Below are 15,056 nucleotides of genomic sequence, written 5' to 3' on the forward strand. Positions count from 1 at the left end.
CTTATCAACAACCAGAGGTAGGAAACCCTCTGAGGGACTAGAATAGGAACAAATGCTAACTTTCCCACAGGAGAAGAAGGGGAGTGAAAAGGATCAGCAAACAGCATTATTGCTAAAATTACTCATAAAAGTCTTTACAAAGTCTAGTTTTTCTTCTGACTAAATTACAATCATCTTTCATTTTAACATTCATCTACTCTTGTAAGTTGACGCTTTCCTTGTTTAAAATCAGGCGGCTTACCTGAATAACTTCGTTGTCTTCTTTTTCTGACTTTTCATCTTTCACCTTCCAGGCCTTTTCCTTGCCAGAAGTGTGGGAGGGAACAGCCTCAACCCACTCATCTTCAGAGCTCTAAGAATATTTAACATATAAGTAGAATTCTCAAATTTACATACTTCCGCATAAAAACTGTGTGGTTCCACTCTTCCTCCTTTTCTCAACCCTTAAATATCAACTTTGTCTGTGTTTCCAGTCTTTGCCAATTATACTTTTTAATCTCTAGACATTCCCCTTGGGACATTAAATCCACTCTCATGACTTAAACTACCACAACTATACTGATATCTTTCTAATTTATCCACCCAAAGTTTCCGTGATTTAAACAACTGCCTACAATATTTAAATGCCATGCTGAACGCAGTATGAACAAAAAGTGAACCCAGCATCTACTTCCACAATACTTGATCCTTCTTCTATATATCTGAATTAAGCTACCTGGCATCACCAACCACCCACTTACCCGAGTCAGAAATCTCAGGATCATCTTACTCCTCCCATCTAAACCTATGACTGTCATTTCCAAAAGATTTCTCAACTACAGTGAACACCAAATGATTATCATGGGAGTTCACCTTCCATCCCTGGCCACAACTGACTGTTTCAGAGGTAGGGATCTGAACCAATTAATTTCAATCATAGTCACTCTCCAGGAATTTGAAACCAAGGCTAAATGGTTTACTCTATAACAAAGGAGAACTCAAAAGGCATTGGCAGAGACCATTTCTGTCATGAGGCACAGAATTCAGGAAAAATTTATCTATATCAAGAAAAGCAAAAATAGAACTTAGAGGGGAAAAAAGGAAGATGGTAAGAAGATTCATAAAAGCATTCATGACTCTAGTTTGAGCTATTCCTAAAACCCAGGTGCATTCCTATATGTCCTATGAGACGTTTGTGTTCTAATAATAAATCCCTCCCTTTTTTTTGGGGGGGGGGGGTGGTTAAACCAATTTAAGTTTGGTCTCTGCTACCTACAACCAAGAGTCCCAACTAATATATACTCCTTCCTCCCCATTCTTAAAGCAGCAGCCCTAGATCAGGCCTGCTTATCTCTCACTTAGACAACTGGAAAAACCAAATTAGTCTCCAAAATCCCAGTCTTTCCTGCTCCCTTTCATTCTCCAACCCCCACCCTAAATACCTTTAGAGTATCATAAAAGGCGTATCTAACCACAGTACTCCTCTTCTTTGACTCCCTGTCATAAAGACGACTGTTACGCCTTTCCTTTCCTACCAACAGAACCCAATTTTATTTGGAGATGTAATGTGCCTCCCTTGCTGGAGAGTGAAACCTTAATCAAGCCTCCAATAAGGTGGAAATGAAAGTACTATTTAGGACTTCCTGGAAGTTACAAAAAAGAGGGCATCCTCGTTCCTGTTACCTACACTAAGAGGTACATTTTAAAGACAATGGAGGAACAAAACTAGAAGACTTGGTCCCAGAAGACCACGCTAAATTGCCTACTTGATTTCTTCTATATGAAAGAAGTTAGAGATTGGTTCAAGATGGCAGAGTAGAAGGACGTGCGCTCACTCCCTCTTGCGAGAGCACTGGAATCACAACTAACAGCTTAACAATCATTGACAGGAGAACACTGGAACTCACCAAAAAAGATACCCCACATCCAAAGACAAAGAAGAAGGTGCAATGAGATGGTAGGAGGGGCACAATCACAATAAAATCAAACCCCATAACCGCTAGGTGGGTGACTCAAAACTGGAGAACAATTATACCACAGAAGTCCACCGACTGGAGTGAAGGTCCTGAGCCCCATGTCAGGCTTCCCAACCCGGGGGTATGGCAACAGGAGGAATTCCCAGAGAATCAGACTTTGAAGGCTAGTGGGATTTGATTTCAGGACTTCAACAGGACTGGGGGAAATAGAGACTCCACTCTTGGAGGGCACACACAAAGTACTGTGTGCACCATGACCCATGGGGAAGGAGCATGGGTCTAGACTGAACTAGACCTACCTGCTAGTGTTGGAGGGTCTCCTGCAGAGGCGGAGGGCAGCTGTGGCTCACTGCGGGAACAAGGACACTGGCAGCAGAAGTTCCGGGAAGTACTCCTTGGTGTAAGCCCTCCCAGATTCCACCATTAGCCCCACCAAAGAGCCTTTACACTCCAGTGTTGGGTCACTTCAGGCCAAACAACCAACAGGGAAGGAACTCACCCATTAGCAGAAAAGAGGATTAAAGTTTTACTGAGCTTTGCCTACCAGAGCAACACCCAGATCTACCCACCACCAGTCCCTCCCATTAGGAAATGCACAAGCTTCGTAGATGGACTCACTCACCAGAGGGCAGACCACAGAAGAACCACAATCCTGCATCCTGTGGAACAAAAACCACATTCACAGAAAGATGGACAAGATAAAAAGGCAGAGGATTATGTACCAAATGAAGGAACAAGATAAAACCCCAGAAGAACAACTAAAGAAGTGGAGATAGGCAACCTTCCAGAAAAAGAATTCAGAATAACGATAGTGAAGATGATCCAGGACGCAGGAAAAAGAATGGAGGCAAATACCGAGAAGATGCAAAAAATGTTTAACAAAGACCTAGAAGAATTAAAGAACAAACACCTAGAAGAATGAAAAAACAAACAAACAGAGACGAACAATACAATGACTAAAATGAAAACTACACTAGAAGGAATCAACAGCAGAATAACTGAGGCAGAAAAACAAATAAGTGACTGGGAAGACAGAATGGTGGAACTCACTGCCACAGAACAGAATAAAGAAAAAAGAATTAAAAGAAATGAAGACAGCTTAAAAGACCTCTGGGACAACATTAAACAAACCCACATTCGCATTATAGGGGTCCCAGAAGGAAACGAGAGAGAGAAAGGACCCGAGAAAATATCTGAAGAGATTATAGTACAAAACTTCCCTAACACGGGAAAGAAAATAGCCACCCAAGTCCAGGAAGCGCAGAGAGTCCTAGGCAGGAGAAACCCAAGGAGAAACTTGCCGAGACACATAGTAGTCAAACTGACAAAAATTAAATACAAAGAAAACTTATTAAAAGCAAGAAGAGAAAAATGACAATCCACATACAAGGGAACTCCCATAAGGTTAACAGCTGATTTCTCAACAGAAACTCTACAAGACAGAGGGGAGTGGCACGATAAATTTAAAGTGATGAAAGGGAAGAACCTACAAGCAATATTCCCCAGGAACAATCTCATTCATATTCGACAGAGAAATCAAAAGCTTTACAGACAAGCAAAAGCTAAGAAAATTCAGCAACACCAAACTAGCTCTACAAGAAATGCTAAAGGAATTTCTCTAAGGGGGAAACAAAATAGAAGAGGACCTACAGAAACAAACAAAAAACAATTAAGCAAATGGTAATAGGAACACACATTTCGATAATTACCTTAAACGTGAATGGATTAAATGCTCCAACCAAAAGACACAGATTCACTGAATGGATACAAAAACAAGACCCATATATATGCTGTCTACAAGAAACCCATTTCAGAACTAGGGACACATACAGACTGAAAGTGAGGGGATGGAAAAAGATATTCCATGCAAATGAAAATCAAAAGAAAACTGGAGTAGCAATACTCCAATCAGATAAACTAGACTTTAAAATAAAGAATGTTACAAGAGACAAGAAAGGACACTACAAAATGATCAAGGGATCAATCCAAGAAGAAGATATAACAATTATAAATATATATGCACCCACCATAGGAGTACCTCAATACATAACGCAAATGCTAACAGCTATAAAAGAGGAAATTGACAGTAACACAATAATAGTGGGGGATTTTAACATCTCACTTACACCAATGGACAGATCACTCAGATAGAATATTAATAAGGAAATAAAAGCTTTAAACAACAAAATAGACCAGTTCAATTTAATTGATATTTATAGGACATTCCATCCGAAAAAAAGATTACACTTTCTTCTCAAGTACACACGGAACATTCTCCAGGATAGATCACATCTCAGGTCACAAATCAAGCCTCAGTAAATTTAAGAAAATAGAAATCATATCAAGCATCTTTTCCAACCACAATGCTGAGATTAGAAATAGATTACAGGGAAAAAAACATAAAAAACACAAACACATGGAGGCTAAGCAATACATTACTAAATAACAAAGAGATCACTGAAGAAATCAAAGAGGAAATCAAAAAATACCTAGACACAAACACAATGAAAACATGATGATCCTAAACCTATGGGATGCAGCAAAAGCAGTTCTAAGAGGGAAGTTTATAGCTATACAAGCCTAACTCAAGAAACAAGAAAAATCTCAAATAAACATCTAAAGGAACTAGAGAAAGAAGAACAAACAAAATCCAAAGTTAGTAGAACAAATCATAAAGATCAGAGTGGAAATAAATGAAACAGAAACAAGAAAACAATAGCAAAGATCAATAAAACTAAAAGCTAGTTCTTTGAGAAGATAAACAAAATATATAAACCTTTAGCCAGATTCATCAAGAAAAAGAGGGAGAGAACTCTAATCAATAAAATTAGAAATGAAAAAGGAGAAGTTACAACGGACACTGCAGAAATATAAAGCATCCTAAGACACTACTAAAGCAACTCTATGCCAATAAAATGGACAACCTAGAAGAAATGGACACATTCTTAGAAAGGTATAACCTTCCAAAACTGAACCAGGAAGAAACAGAAAATATAAACAGACCAGTCACAAGTAATGAAACTGAAACTGTGATTAAAAATCTCCCAGCAAACAAAAGTCCAGGACCAGAGGGCTTCACAGGTGAATTCTATCAAACATTTAGAGAAGAGCTAACACCCATCCTTCTCAAAGTCTTCCAAAAACTTGCAGAAAAAGGAACACTCCCAAACTCATTCTATGAGACCACCATCATCCTGATACCAAAACTAAAGATACTATAAAAAAAGAAAATTACAGACCGATATCACTGATGCAAATGCAAAAACCCTTAAAAAAATGCTAGCAAATAGAATCCAACAACACATTAAAAGGATCATACGCCATCATTAAGTGGGATTTATCCCAGGGATGCAAGGATTCTTCAATATATGCAAATCAATCAATGTGATACACCATACTAACAAACTGAAGAATAAAAACCCTATGATCATCTCAATAGATGCAGAAAAGGCTTCTGACAAAACTCAACACCCATTTATGATAAAAACTCTCCAAAAAGTGGGCATAGAGGAAAACTACCTCAACATAATAAAGGCCATATATGACAAACCCACAGCAAACATCATTCTCAACAGTGAAAAAGTGAAAGCATTTCCTCTAGATCAGGACCAAGACAAGGATGTCCACTCTCGCCACACTTATTCAATATAGTTTAGGAAGTCCTGGCCACGGCATTCAGAGAAGAAAAAGAAATAAAAGGAATACAAATTGGGAAAGAGGAAGTAAAACTGTCACCGTTTACAGATGACATGATACTATACGTATAAAATCCTAAAGATGCCACCAGTAAACAATTAGAACTCATTGATGAATTTGGTAAAGTTGCAGGATACAAAATTAATGCACAGAAATCTCTTGCATTCCTATACACTAACAATGAAAGATCAGAAAGAGAAACTGAGGAAACAATCCCATTCACCACAGCAACAAAAAGAATAAAATACCTAGGAATAAACCTACCTAAGGAGGTCAAAGACCTGTACTCAGGAAACTATAAGACAATGATGAAAGAAATCAAAGATGACAGAGAGATATACCATGTTCTTGGATTGGAAGAATCAATACTGTGAAAATGACTATACTACCCAAAGCAATCTACAGATTTCATGTAATCCCTATCAAATTACCAATGGCATTTTTTACAGAACTAGAACAAAAAAATCTTAAAATTTGTATAAAGACACAAAAGACCCCAAATAGCAAAAGCAATCTTGAGGTAAAAAAATGGAGCTGGAGGAATCAGACTTCCTGACTTCACACTACACTACAAAGCTACAGTAATCAAGACAATATGGTACTGGCACAAAAACAGAAATTTACATCAATGGAACAGGACAGAAAGCCCACAGATGAACCCATGTACCTATGGTCAACTAACCTATGACAAAGGAGGCAAGGATATACAATGGAGAAAAGACAGTCTCTTCAATAAGTGGTGCTGGGAAAACTGGACAGCTACATGTAAAAGAATGAAATTAGAACACTCTCTAACACCATACACAAAAATAAACTCAAAATGGATTAAAGACCTAAATGTAAGACTGGATACTGTAAAACTCTTAGAGGAAAACATAAGAACACTCTTTGACATAAATCACAGCAAGATCTTTTCTAACCCACCTCCTAGAATAATGAAAATAAAAACAAAAATAAACAAATGGGACATAATTAAACTTAAAATCTTTTGCACAGCTAAGGAAACCATAAACCAGAGGAAAAGGCAACAGTCAGAATGGGAGAAAATATTTGCAAATGAAGCAACTGACAAAGGATTAATCTCCAAAATATGAAAAGAGCTCATGCAGCTCAATATTAAAAAAACAAGCCAATCAAAAAATGGGCAGAAGACCTAAATAGACATTTTTCCAAAGACATACAGATGGCCAAGAGGCACATGAAAATCTGCTCAACATCACTAATTATTAGAGAAATGCAAATTAAAACTATGAGGTATCATCTCACACCAGTTAGAATAGGCATCATCAGAAAATCTACAAACAACCAATGCTGGAGAGGGTGTGGAGAAAAGGGAATGCTCTTGCACTGTTGATGGGAAGGTAAAATGATACAGCCACTATGAAGAACAGTATGGAGGTTCCTTAAAAAACTAAAAATAGAATTACCATATGACCCAGCAATCCCACTACTGGGCATATACCCAGAGAAAGCCAAAATTCAAAAAGACACATGCACCCCAACGTTCACTGCAGCACTATTTACAATAGCCAGGTCATGGAAGCAACCTAATGCCCATCAACAGACGAACAGATAGATAAGATGTGGTACATATCTACAATGGAATGGAATATCACTCAGCCACAAAAAGGAATGAAACTGGGTCAGCTGTAGAGACGTGGATAGAGACTGTCATACAGAGTGAAGTAAGTCAGAAAGAGAAAAACAAATATCCTATATTTACGCATATATTTAGAACCTAGAGAAATGGTACAGATGAACAGGTTTCCAAGGCAGAAATAAAGACACAGATGTAGAGAACAAACGTATGGACACCAAATGGGGCGGGGGGGTGCGGGGGATAAATTCGGAGATTGGGATTGACATATATACACTAATATGTATAAAATAGATAACTAATAAGAACCTGCTGTATAAAAAAATAAAAATAAAACTCAAAAAGAAAAAAGAAAAGTTAACTATTTTTAGATTCTATGTATTTTATATTAACCAATGGCTATTCTGGGGTTCTCTAATAACACAAATGAACCTAATTTGATGATATACTCCCTACTGAAGAATTCAAACTTCTTGGTTTACAAAGTCCTATCAACTCTTACAATTTCATCTCCATTCACTCTCCTCATTTTATAATCCAATATTGTTAAGTTACTTATAGTTGTATTTACCTATGTACATACATAAACAAACACATGCACACACAGACACTTTTATATCATGTTATCTCCTACTTCCATGCCTTGCTCTCACAATTCCTTGTGCACACACACCTCTATATGCCAGGGTGATTCTTACTCATCCTTTAAGTCTGAACTCAAGCATCATTTCCTCAAAACCCGCATATGAAATCCTCCTTCCCTTAATACCTTGACATGCCTTGGCATCATGAGATTACATACTGGAAGTATGTGTCTGTTTAATTATAAAATGAGTTCCCCAAAAGTTTGAACTCTATATATTTGTATTCCGCATGTATATAAAAATGTCTGGCAAAGAGCTGGCATTCAATAAATGTGCATTAAAATTAACTCAATCCACCCTTGCAAAAGCCCAAGTCAGAAACTTTAAGCAGCAGCCTGCATTAAATACTAGGTACTGAATGAAAGAAGCATATGTGATACAGCTAGTACTCATTTTTCATTTACACAACGACAACTGGACCATTCTGTACAACTCTCCTGCCTCCATTCCCTATTAATTTTGTTGCTAATTTTCACTATTATTCACTCACCTCACCACTTCAGCATGACTTATGTTCCCCTCTCCCCATGCTATGACCTAAGTTCTCCTGCTGTTTCAATCCTCCACCCTACCTTGAAGAACTCATAAACCATCAACATGCCTCTTGACCTAAGACAGCTCCCAGGACTCTTCTTCTCATGTGTAGCCATCATAATTAACCACACTCCTAATCCCATCTAACAGTCAAAACCTAAATACAGGACCAAGACAGAAAAGTGTCACCAATAAAAACATATGTAAATGTACATATTTCATATATATATATATGAAATATTACATATGTATATAAAATACATTTACTTATATTTGCATAATACACATAAAATGCATACATTTTATATTTAAAATATAAAGTACCTACATAAATACATATATTTCTCAAAGATACTTGAAGACTTCTGCACTGGCCATGAAAAAATAAATGCTACATCAGACCAGAAAAATATATAGAAATGGAAATAAAATTAAAAATATAAGAAACAACTGTTTTTAGACATTGAATCTCAGTTGTGCAGGACTATGATCCCTGAGAAAAGGCAAACAAATGAGGTGAGTGCTACAATTACACTCTACTGCTTTTTGCCTAGTGGCACTTTCTAGACCATAGCACAAGGCAGGGTAACTCAAGCCCAATATGACAATCTCACTGAGATAAGAAAACAGAATTTTTACTTTGTGATGGCTGAGATAGAGCATCCATGAAAAGGGAGCTACACAGAGAAAGAACTCCAGAAAACTATATAAGAGACCCCTGTAGTCTTTAACTGAATACCAAACTGAACATCCTTAGGATGCAAGTCCACAAGGACAAAGAATAATTACCATGGAAGGAACAATTATTAGAGTGCTATAAGCAGAGAAATCCCCAGAGCTCACAAAGGGCTAGAACACATTCTAGTTCCCACCAACCAGAATAGAGAAATCTCCTTGAATACCGAGGGCAATCAGCAGAGAAACCACAAAGGGCATGCCTTAGCATGTCTTAGAAGTAATGGCTACTCTAGATGCACACAAACATAACTTAAACACCAGCCTTTGAAAACTATTAAGCTAATACACAAGTAACCTACTCCCCACCAAAAGAAAACTCAAGACCCTTTAAAGGAAGACAACAAACAAATCCAGTAGTCACAATATAACTTTCACAAGGTTCAGCATCTAATTAGAAATTACTAGACATTCAAAGCACGAAAATGTGACCCAAAGACAAGAAAAGAAATCAGTTAATCAAAACAGAACAAGAAATAAAGAGATAATGACATAGCAAACTAGGATTTTGACACCGCTATTATAAATATGCCCAAGGAAAGGAAAGCATGAACAAATAGGAGTCAAAATGAAGATATAAAAAAGACCCAAATGAAATGTCTAATGATGAAAAATACAATAACTGAAATGAAAACTTTAATGACTGGGGATAACAGCCAACTAGATGCTACAAAAGAAAAGCCTAGTGAACTTGAACCTAAAATGCAACAGTAAAATCTATCCAAACTGAAGAACAGAAAAGGCTAGAATGAAAATAAATAAAGGTTCAGTGACTTATGGGACAGAATTAAGGAGACTAGCAGAATAAGAGGGGACACAAAAAACATTTCACGAAAATAATAGCCAGAAAGTTTCAAATTTGATGGAAACTATGAACTCATAAATCAAAAAAGCACAATGAACCCAAGGCAGGATAAAGACAAAGAAAACAATATCAAACGTATCATAATTGATTTGCTAAAAAAAATGATAAAGAAAAAATTTTAAAAGCATTCAGAGCAGAAAGAAATATATACAGAGAGAAAGGGATAAACATGACTGCAAATGTCTCTCATTAGGAACAATGTAGGCAAAAGACAATGAAATGACATCTTAAAGTACAGGAAAAGAACTATAAACTTAAAATTATCTGTCTAGGAAAAAAACTTTAAAAATGAAGACTAAACAAAACAAATTTTCAGACAAACAGTAACTTAGAGAAATGTCACAAGATAAGCCCCAGTAAAATTAAGAAAACTGCAACCATATCAAGAATCTTTGCCAATGCTGTGAGACTAGAAACCAAGTACAAGAAAAAAACTGCAAAAAAACACAAACATGTGGAGGCTAAAGAATTTGCTACTAAAAACCCAATGGATCACTGAAGAAATCAAAGAGGAAATAATACCTAGAGACAAATAACACTGAAAACATGACGATCCAAAACATATGGGACGAGAAAAAGCAGTTCTAAGAGGGAACTTTACAGTGATACAAGCTTGTCAGGAAGCAAGAAAAAACTCAAATAAAGAACCTAACTTACCCCTGAAGAAACAAGCAAAAGAAGAAACAAAACTCAAAGTTAGTAGAAGGAAAGAAACCATAAAGATCAGAGCAGAAATAAATGAAACAGAGACTAAAAAAAAACAGAAAACATCAATGAAACTAAAAGCTTGCTCTCGGAAAAGATAAACAAAACCAATAAACCTTTAGCCAGATTCATCAGAGAAAAAGAGAAATGGTCCAATCAGAAATGAAAAAGTATAAGTTACAACACCACAGAAATACAAAAGGTCAAAAGAGACTACTAAGAACAACTATATGCCAATAAAATGAAAAACCTAGAAGAAACAGACAAATTCTTGGAAAGGTACAATCTCCCAAGACTGAACCAAGAATAAATAGAAAAGTATGAATACATTAATTATCAGTAATGAAACTGAATCAGTAATTTAAAAAAAACAAACAAACTCCAAACAGACAAAAGTCCAGGACCAGATGGCTTCACAAGTGAATTCTACCAAACATTTAGAGAAGAGTTAACAGCTATCCTTCTCAAACTATTCCAAAAAAATTGCAGAGGAAGGAACATTTCCAAACTCATTCTCTGAGGCCAGAATCACCCTAATACCAAAACCAGGCAAACATATTGAGAAAAAAAAATTACCAGCCAATATCACTGCTGAAGATAGATGCAAAACTCCTCAACAGGAGATAAGCAAATTCAATCCAACAATACATTAAAAGGATCATTCAGCTTTGTCAAGTAGGATTTACCCCAGGGATGCAAGGATTTTTCAATACTTACAAATCTATCAATGTGATACACCACATTAACAAATTGAAGAATTAAAACCATATGACCATCTCAATAGATGCAGAAAAACCTTACGTTAAAGTTCAACATTTATGATAAAAACTCTCCAGAAAGTGGGCATAATAAAGGCCATATATGACAAATCCACAGCTAACGTCATGCTCAATTTCCTCTAAGATCAGGAACAAAACAAGGATACCCACTCTTGCCACTTTTATTCAACATAGTTTTAGAAGTCCTAGCCACAATCGGACAAGAAAAAGAAATAAAAGGAGTCCAAATTGGAACAGAAGAAGTAAAACTGTCATTATCTAGAAGTGACATGACACTATACATAGAAAATCCTAAAAGCACTACCAGAAAACTACTAGAGCTTATCTATGAATTTAGTAAAGTTGCAGGATACAATACTAATATACAGAAATCTGTTGCATCTCTATACACCAACAGTGAACTATCAGAAAGAGAATGTAAGAAACAACCCCATTTACCACCACATCAAAAAGAATAAAATATCTAGGAATAAGCCTACCTAGCGAGGTAAAAGACCTGTACTCGGAAAAATATAAGACACTGATGAAAGAAACTGAAGAAGACACAAATAGAAAAATATACCTGTGTTCTTGGATTGAAAGAATTAACATTGTTAAAATGACCATACTACCCAAGGCAATCTACAGATTCACTGCAATCCCTATCAAATTACCAATGGCGTTTTTCACAGAACTAGAACAAATAATTTTAAAACTTGTATGGAAACACAAAAGGCACTGAATAGCTAAAGCTATCTTGAGAAAGAAGAACAGAGATGGAGGAATCATGCTTCCAGACTTCAGATTATACTACAAAGCTACAGTAATCAAAACAGTACGGCACTGGCACCAAAAAAAAAAAAAAGACACATAGATCAATGCAACAGGATGGAGAGCCCAGAAATAAACCCACACACCTATGGTCAATTAATCTATGACAAAGGAGGCAAAAATATACAATGGAGAAAAGACAGTCCCTTCAATAAGTGGTGCTGGGAAAACTGGACAGCTACATGTAAAAGAATGAAATTAGAACATCCTCTAACACCGTATACAAATATAAACTCAAAATGTATTAAAGACCTAAATATAAGACCTATACTATAAAACTCCTAAAAGAAAACAGGCAGAACACTCTTTGACATATATCACAGCAACATATTTTTGGATCCGTCTCTTAAAGCAAAGGAAACAGAATCAAAAGTAAATAAATGGGACCTAATTAAACTTAAAATCTTTGGCACAGCAAAGGAAACAACTGACAAAACGAAAAGACAACCTACTGAATGGGAGAAAATATTTGCAAATGATATGACTGAAAGGGGTTAATACCCCACATATATAAACAACTCATACAACTCATAATCAAAAAAACAAATAACCCATTTAAAAAATGGGCAGAAGAACTGAACAGACATTTTTCCAAAGAGGAAATGAAGATGGCTGATGGGCGAAAAGATACTCAACATCGTTAATTATCAGGGAAATGCAAATCAAAACCACAATGAGATATCACCTCACACCTGTCAGAATGGCTATCATCAAAAAGAACGCAAATGACAAATGACAAGGATGTGAAGAAAAGGGAACCATGCTACACTGTTGGTGAAATGTAAACTGGTGCAGCCACTGTGGAAAACAGTATGGAGGTTTCTCAAAAAACTAAAAATACAACTACCATATGATCTAGCAATTCCACTCCCAAGTATATACTCCCAAAAAACAAAAACACTAATTCAAAAAGATACATGAACCCTAATGTTCAGAGCAGCATTATTTACAATCACCAAGGTATGGAAGCAACTGAAATGTCCACCAACAGATGAATGGATAAAGATATGGCATATATATATAATAGAACAATACTACTCAGCCATAAAAAAGAATGAAGTTTTGCCATTTGCACCAACATGGACAGACCTGGAGGGCATTATGCTAAGTGAAGTAGTAAGTGAGACAAAGAAAAACAAATACTACAAAATATCACTTATATGTGGTATCTAAAAATAAAACAAACTAGTGAATAAAACAAAAAGAAAGCAGACTCACAGATATAGAGGGTAAACTAGTAGCTAACAGTGGGGAGAGAGAAGGGGAAAGGGGCAATATAGGCACAGGGGATTAAAATTAAGGGTTATTATGGGATTATATTAAATCATGTCTGTGAAACTTTTGAAAAGTATAAGGCACTACAAAATTTTAAAAATCTTTCATTCAACTAAAAAAAATAGAATGAATCAATGAATGAATAAACAAATAAGAACACTAAAATAAAACCAACTAACCCAAATGAAGCTAGGAAGAGAAAAAATAAATGGGACAAATAGAAAAGGGAAAGCAAGATGGCAGACAAACTCAAACATACCTGTAATTACATTAAACATTAATAATCTAAACCAGCACTATCTAATAGGATCTTCTATACCTACACCGCCCAATATGGTAGCCACTAACCTAGCCATATGTGTCTACAAACACTTAAAAAATCTGGCTAGAGACCCTGAAGAAATGAACTTTCAACCTGATATAACTTCAGTAAATTTTTACCAAAAATGTTAAAGTCAATATGGCTGTCATATTATATAGTGGAGAAAATCCTCTAATTTACAAGGAAGAAACTGATAAGTTAGATAAAAAAGCAAGCCCCAGACTGTCCACAAGAAATACTTTCAATATAAAATAAACAGATACATTAAAACTAAAAGAATAAAAATAAATACACCATGAAAACAAAAAGTCAGAAAACTGAGAAGGCTTTATTACTATGAGACAAAAGTAGACCTTAAAGAAGAATATTACCAGAAATAAAGAGGAACATTTCATGATATAATCGTCAATTCATCAAGGAGATACAACAATCCTAAATGTGTATGTATCTAACAAGACTTCAAAATACATGAGGCAAAAACTGACAAAACTGAAAGAAGAAAAAGACAAATCCACAACACAGATTTTACTGCTGCTCTCTCAGTAACTGACAGAAGAGGAAAACAGAAAATCAGTAAGAATACAGATGACTTAACACTATGAATAAACTTTCCCATGTTGACATTCACAGAACACTACAACTAACAACAGCTGAATATACATTCATTTCAATTACATAAGGAATTTTCACCAAGATAGAGTATAGGCTAGGCCATAAAATTAGTCTCTATGATTTTTTTTAAAACTAAATTATACAGAGTATGTTTTGTGACAACAATAGAATTAAATTTGAAGTCAAAAACAAAACTGGTTAAATCCACAAATACCTGGAAAATTTTAAACTCATATATAGTCTGTAAGTTTAAAAAAAGTAACAAAATCAATTCGAAAATATTTTGAAAAGATGACAATGAAAACATAACACATCAAAATTAGTTAGGTGGAGATACAACAGTGTTAGGAGAAAAAATTGTAGATTAAATACTCATTCGAAAATAAGAAAGATTTAGAATCAAAGACCTACACACCCACTTCAGGAAGCTAGAAAAAGAAGAGCAAATTAAATACAAAATAGGTAATAGGAAAGAAACAGTAAAAAGAGTGGAAATCAATAAAATAGAAAATACACAACTAGAAAAT

At 35.6% G+C, this 15,056-nt stretch overlaps 1 protein-coding gene across 3 annotated transcripts in view; it reads right to left on the bottom strand.

Annotated features, from left to right (window-relative positions):
* The window catches only part of CWF19L2 (CWF19 like cell cycle control factor 2), a 200,612-nt gene that overhangs the window by 178,055 nt on the left and 7,501 nt on the right, over nt 1-15,056 (bottom strand). For all 3 annotated transcript variants that reach the window (XM_029207882.1, XM_029207880.1, XM_029207881.1), the window contains exon 4: nt 242-352. In XM_029207882.1, coding sequence (XP_029063715.1) covers nt 242-352 — 111 coding nt within the window. The remainder of the gene's footprint in view (nt 1-241; nt 353-15,056) is intronic.

The sequence above is a fragment of the Monodon monoceros genome, unplaced genomic scaffold, assembly GCF_005190385.1.
Source record: "Monodon monoceros isolate NGI ecotype Baffin Bay Population unplaced genomic scaffold, NGI_Narwhal_1 Super_Scaffold_7, whole genome shotgun sequence".
Classification (NCBI taxonomy): domain Eukaryota; kingdom Metazoa; phylum Chordata; class Mammalia; order Artiodactyla; family Monodontidae; genus Monodon; species Monodon monoceros.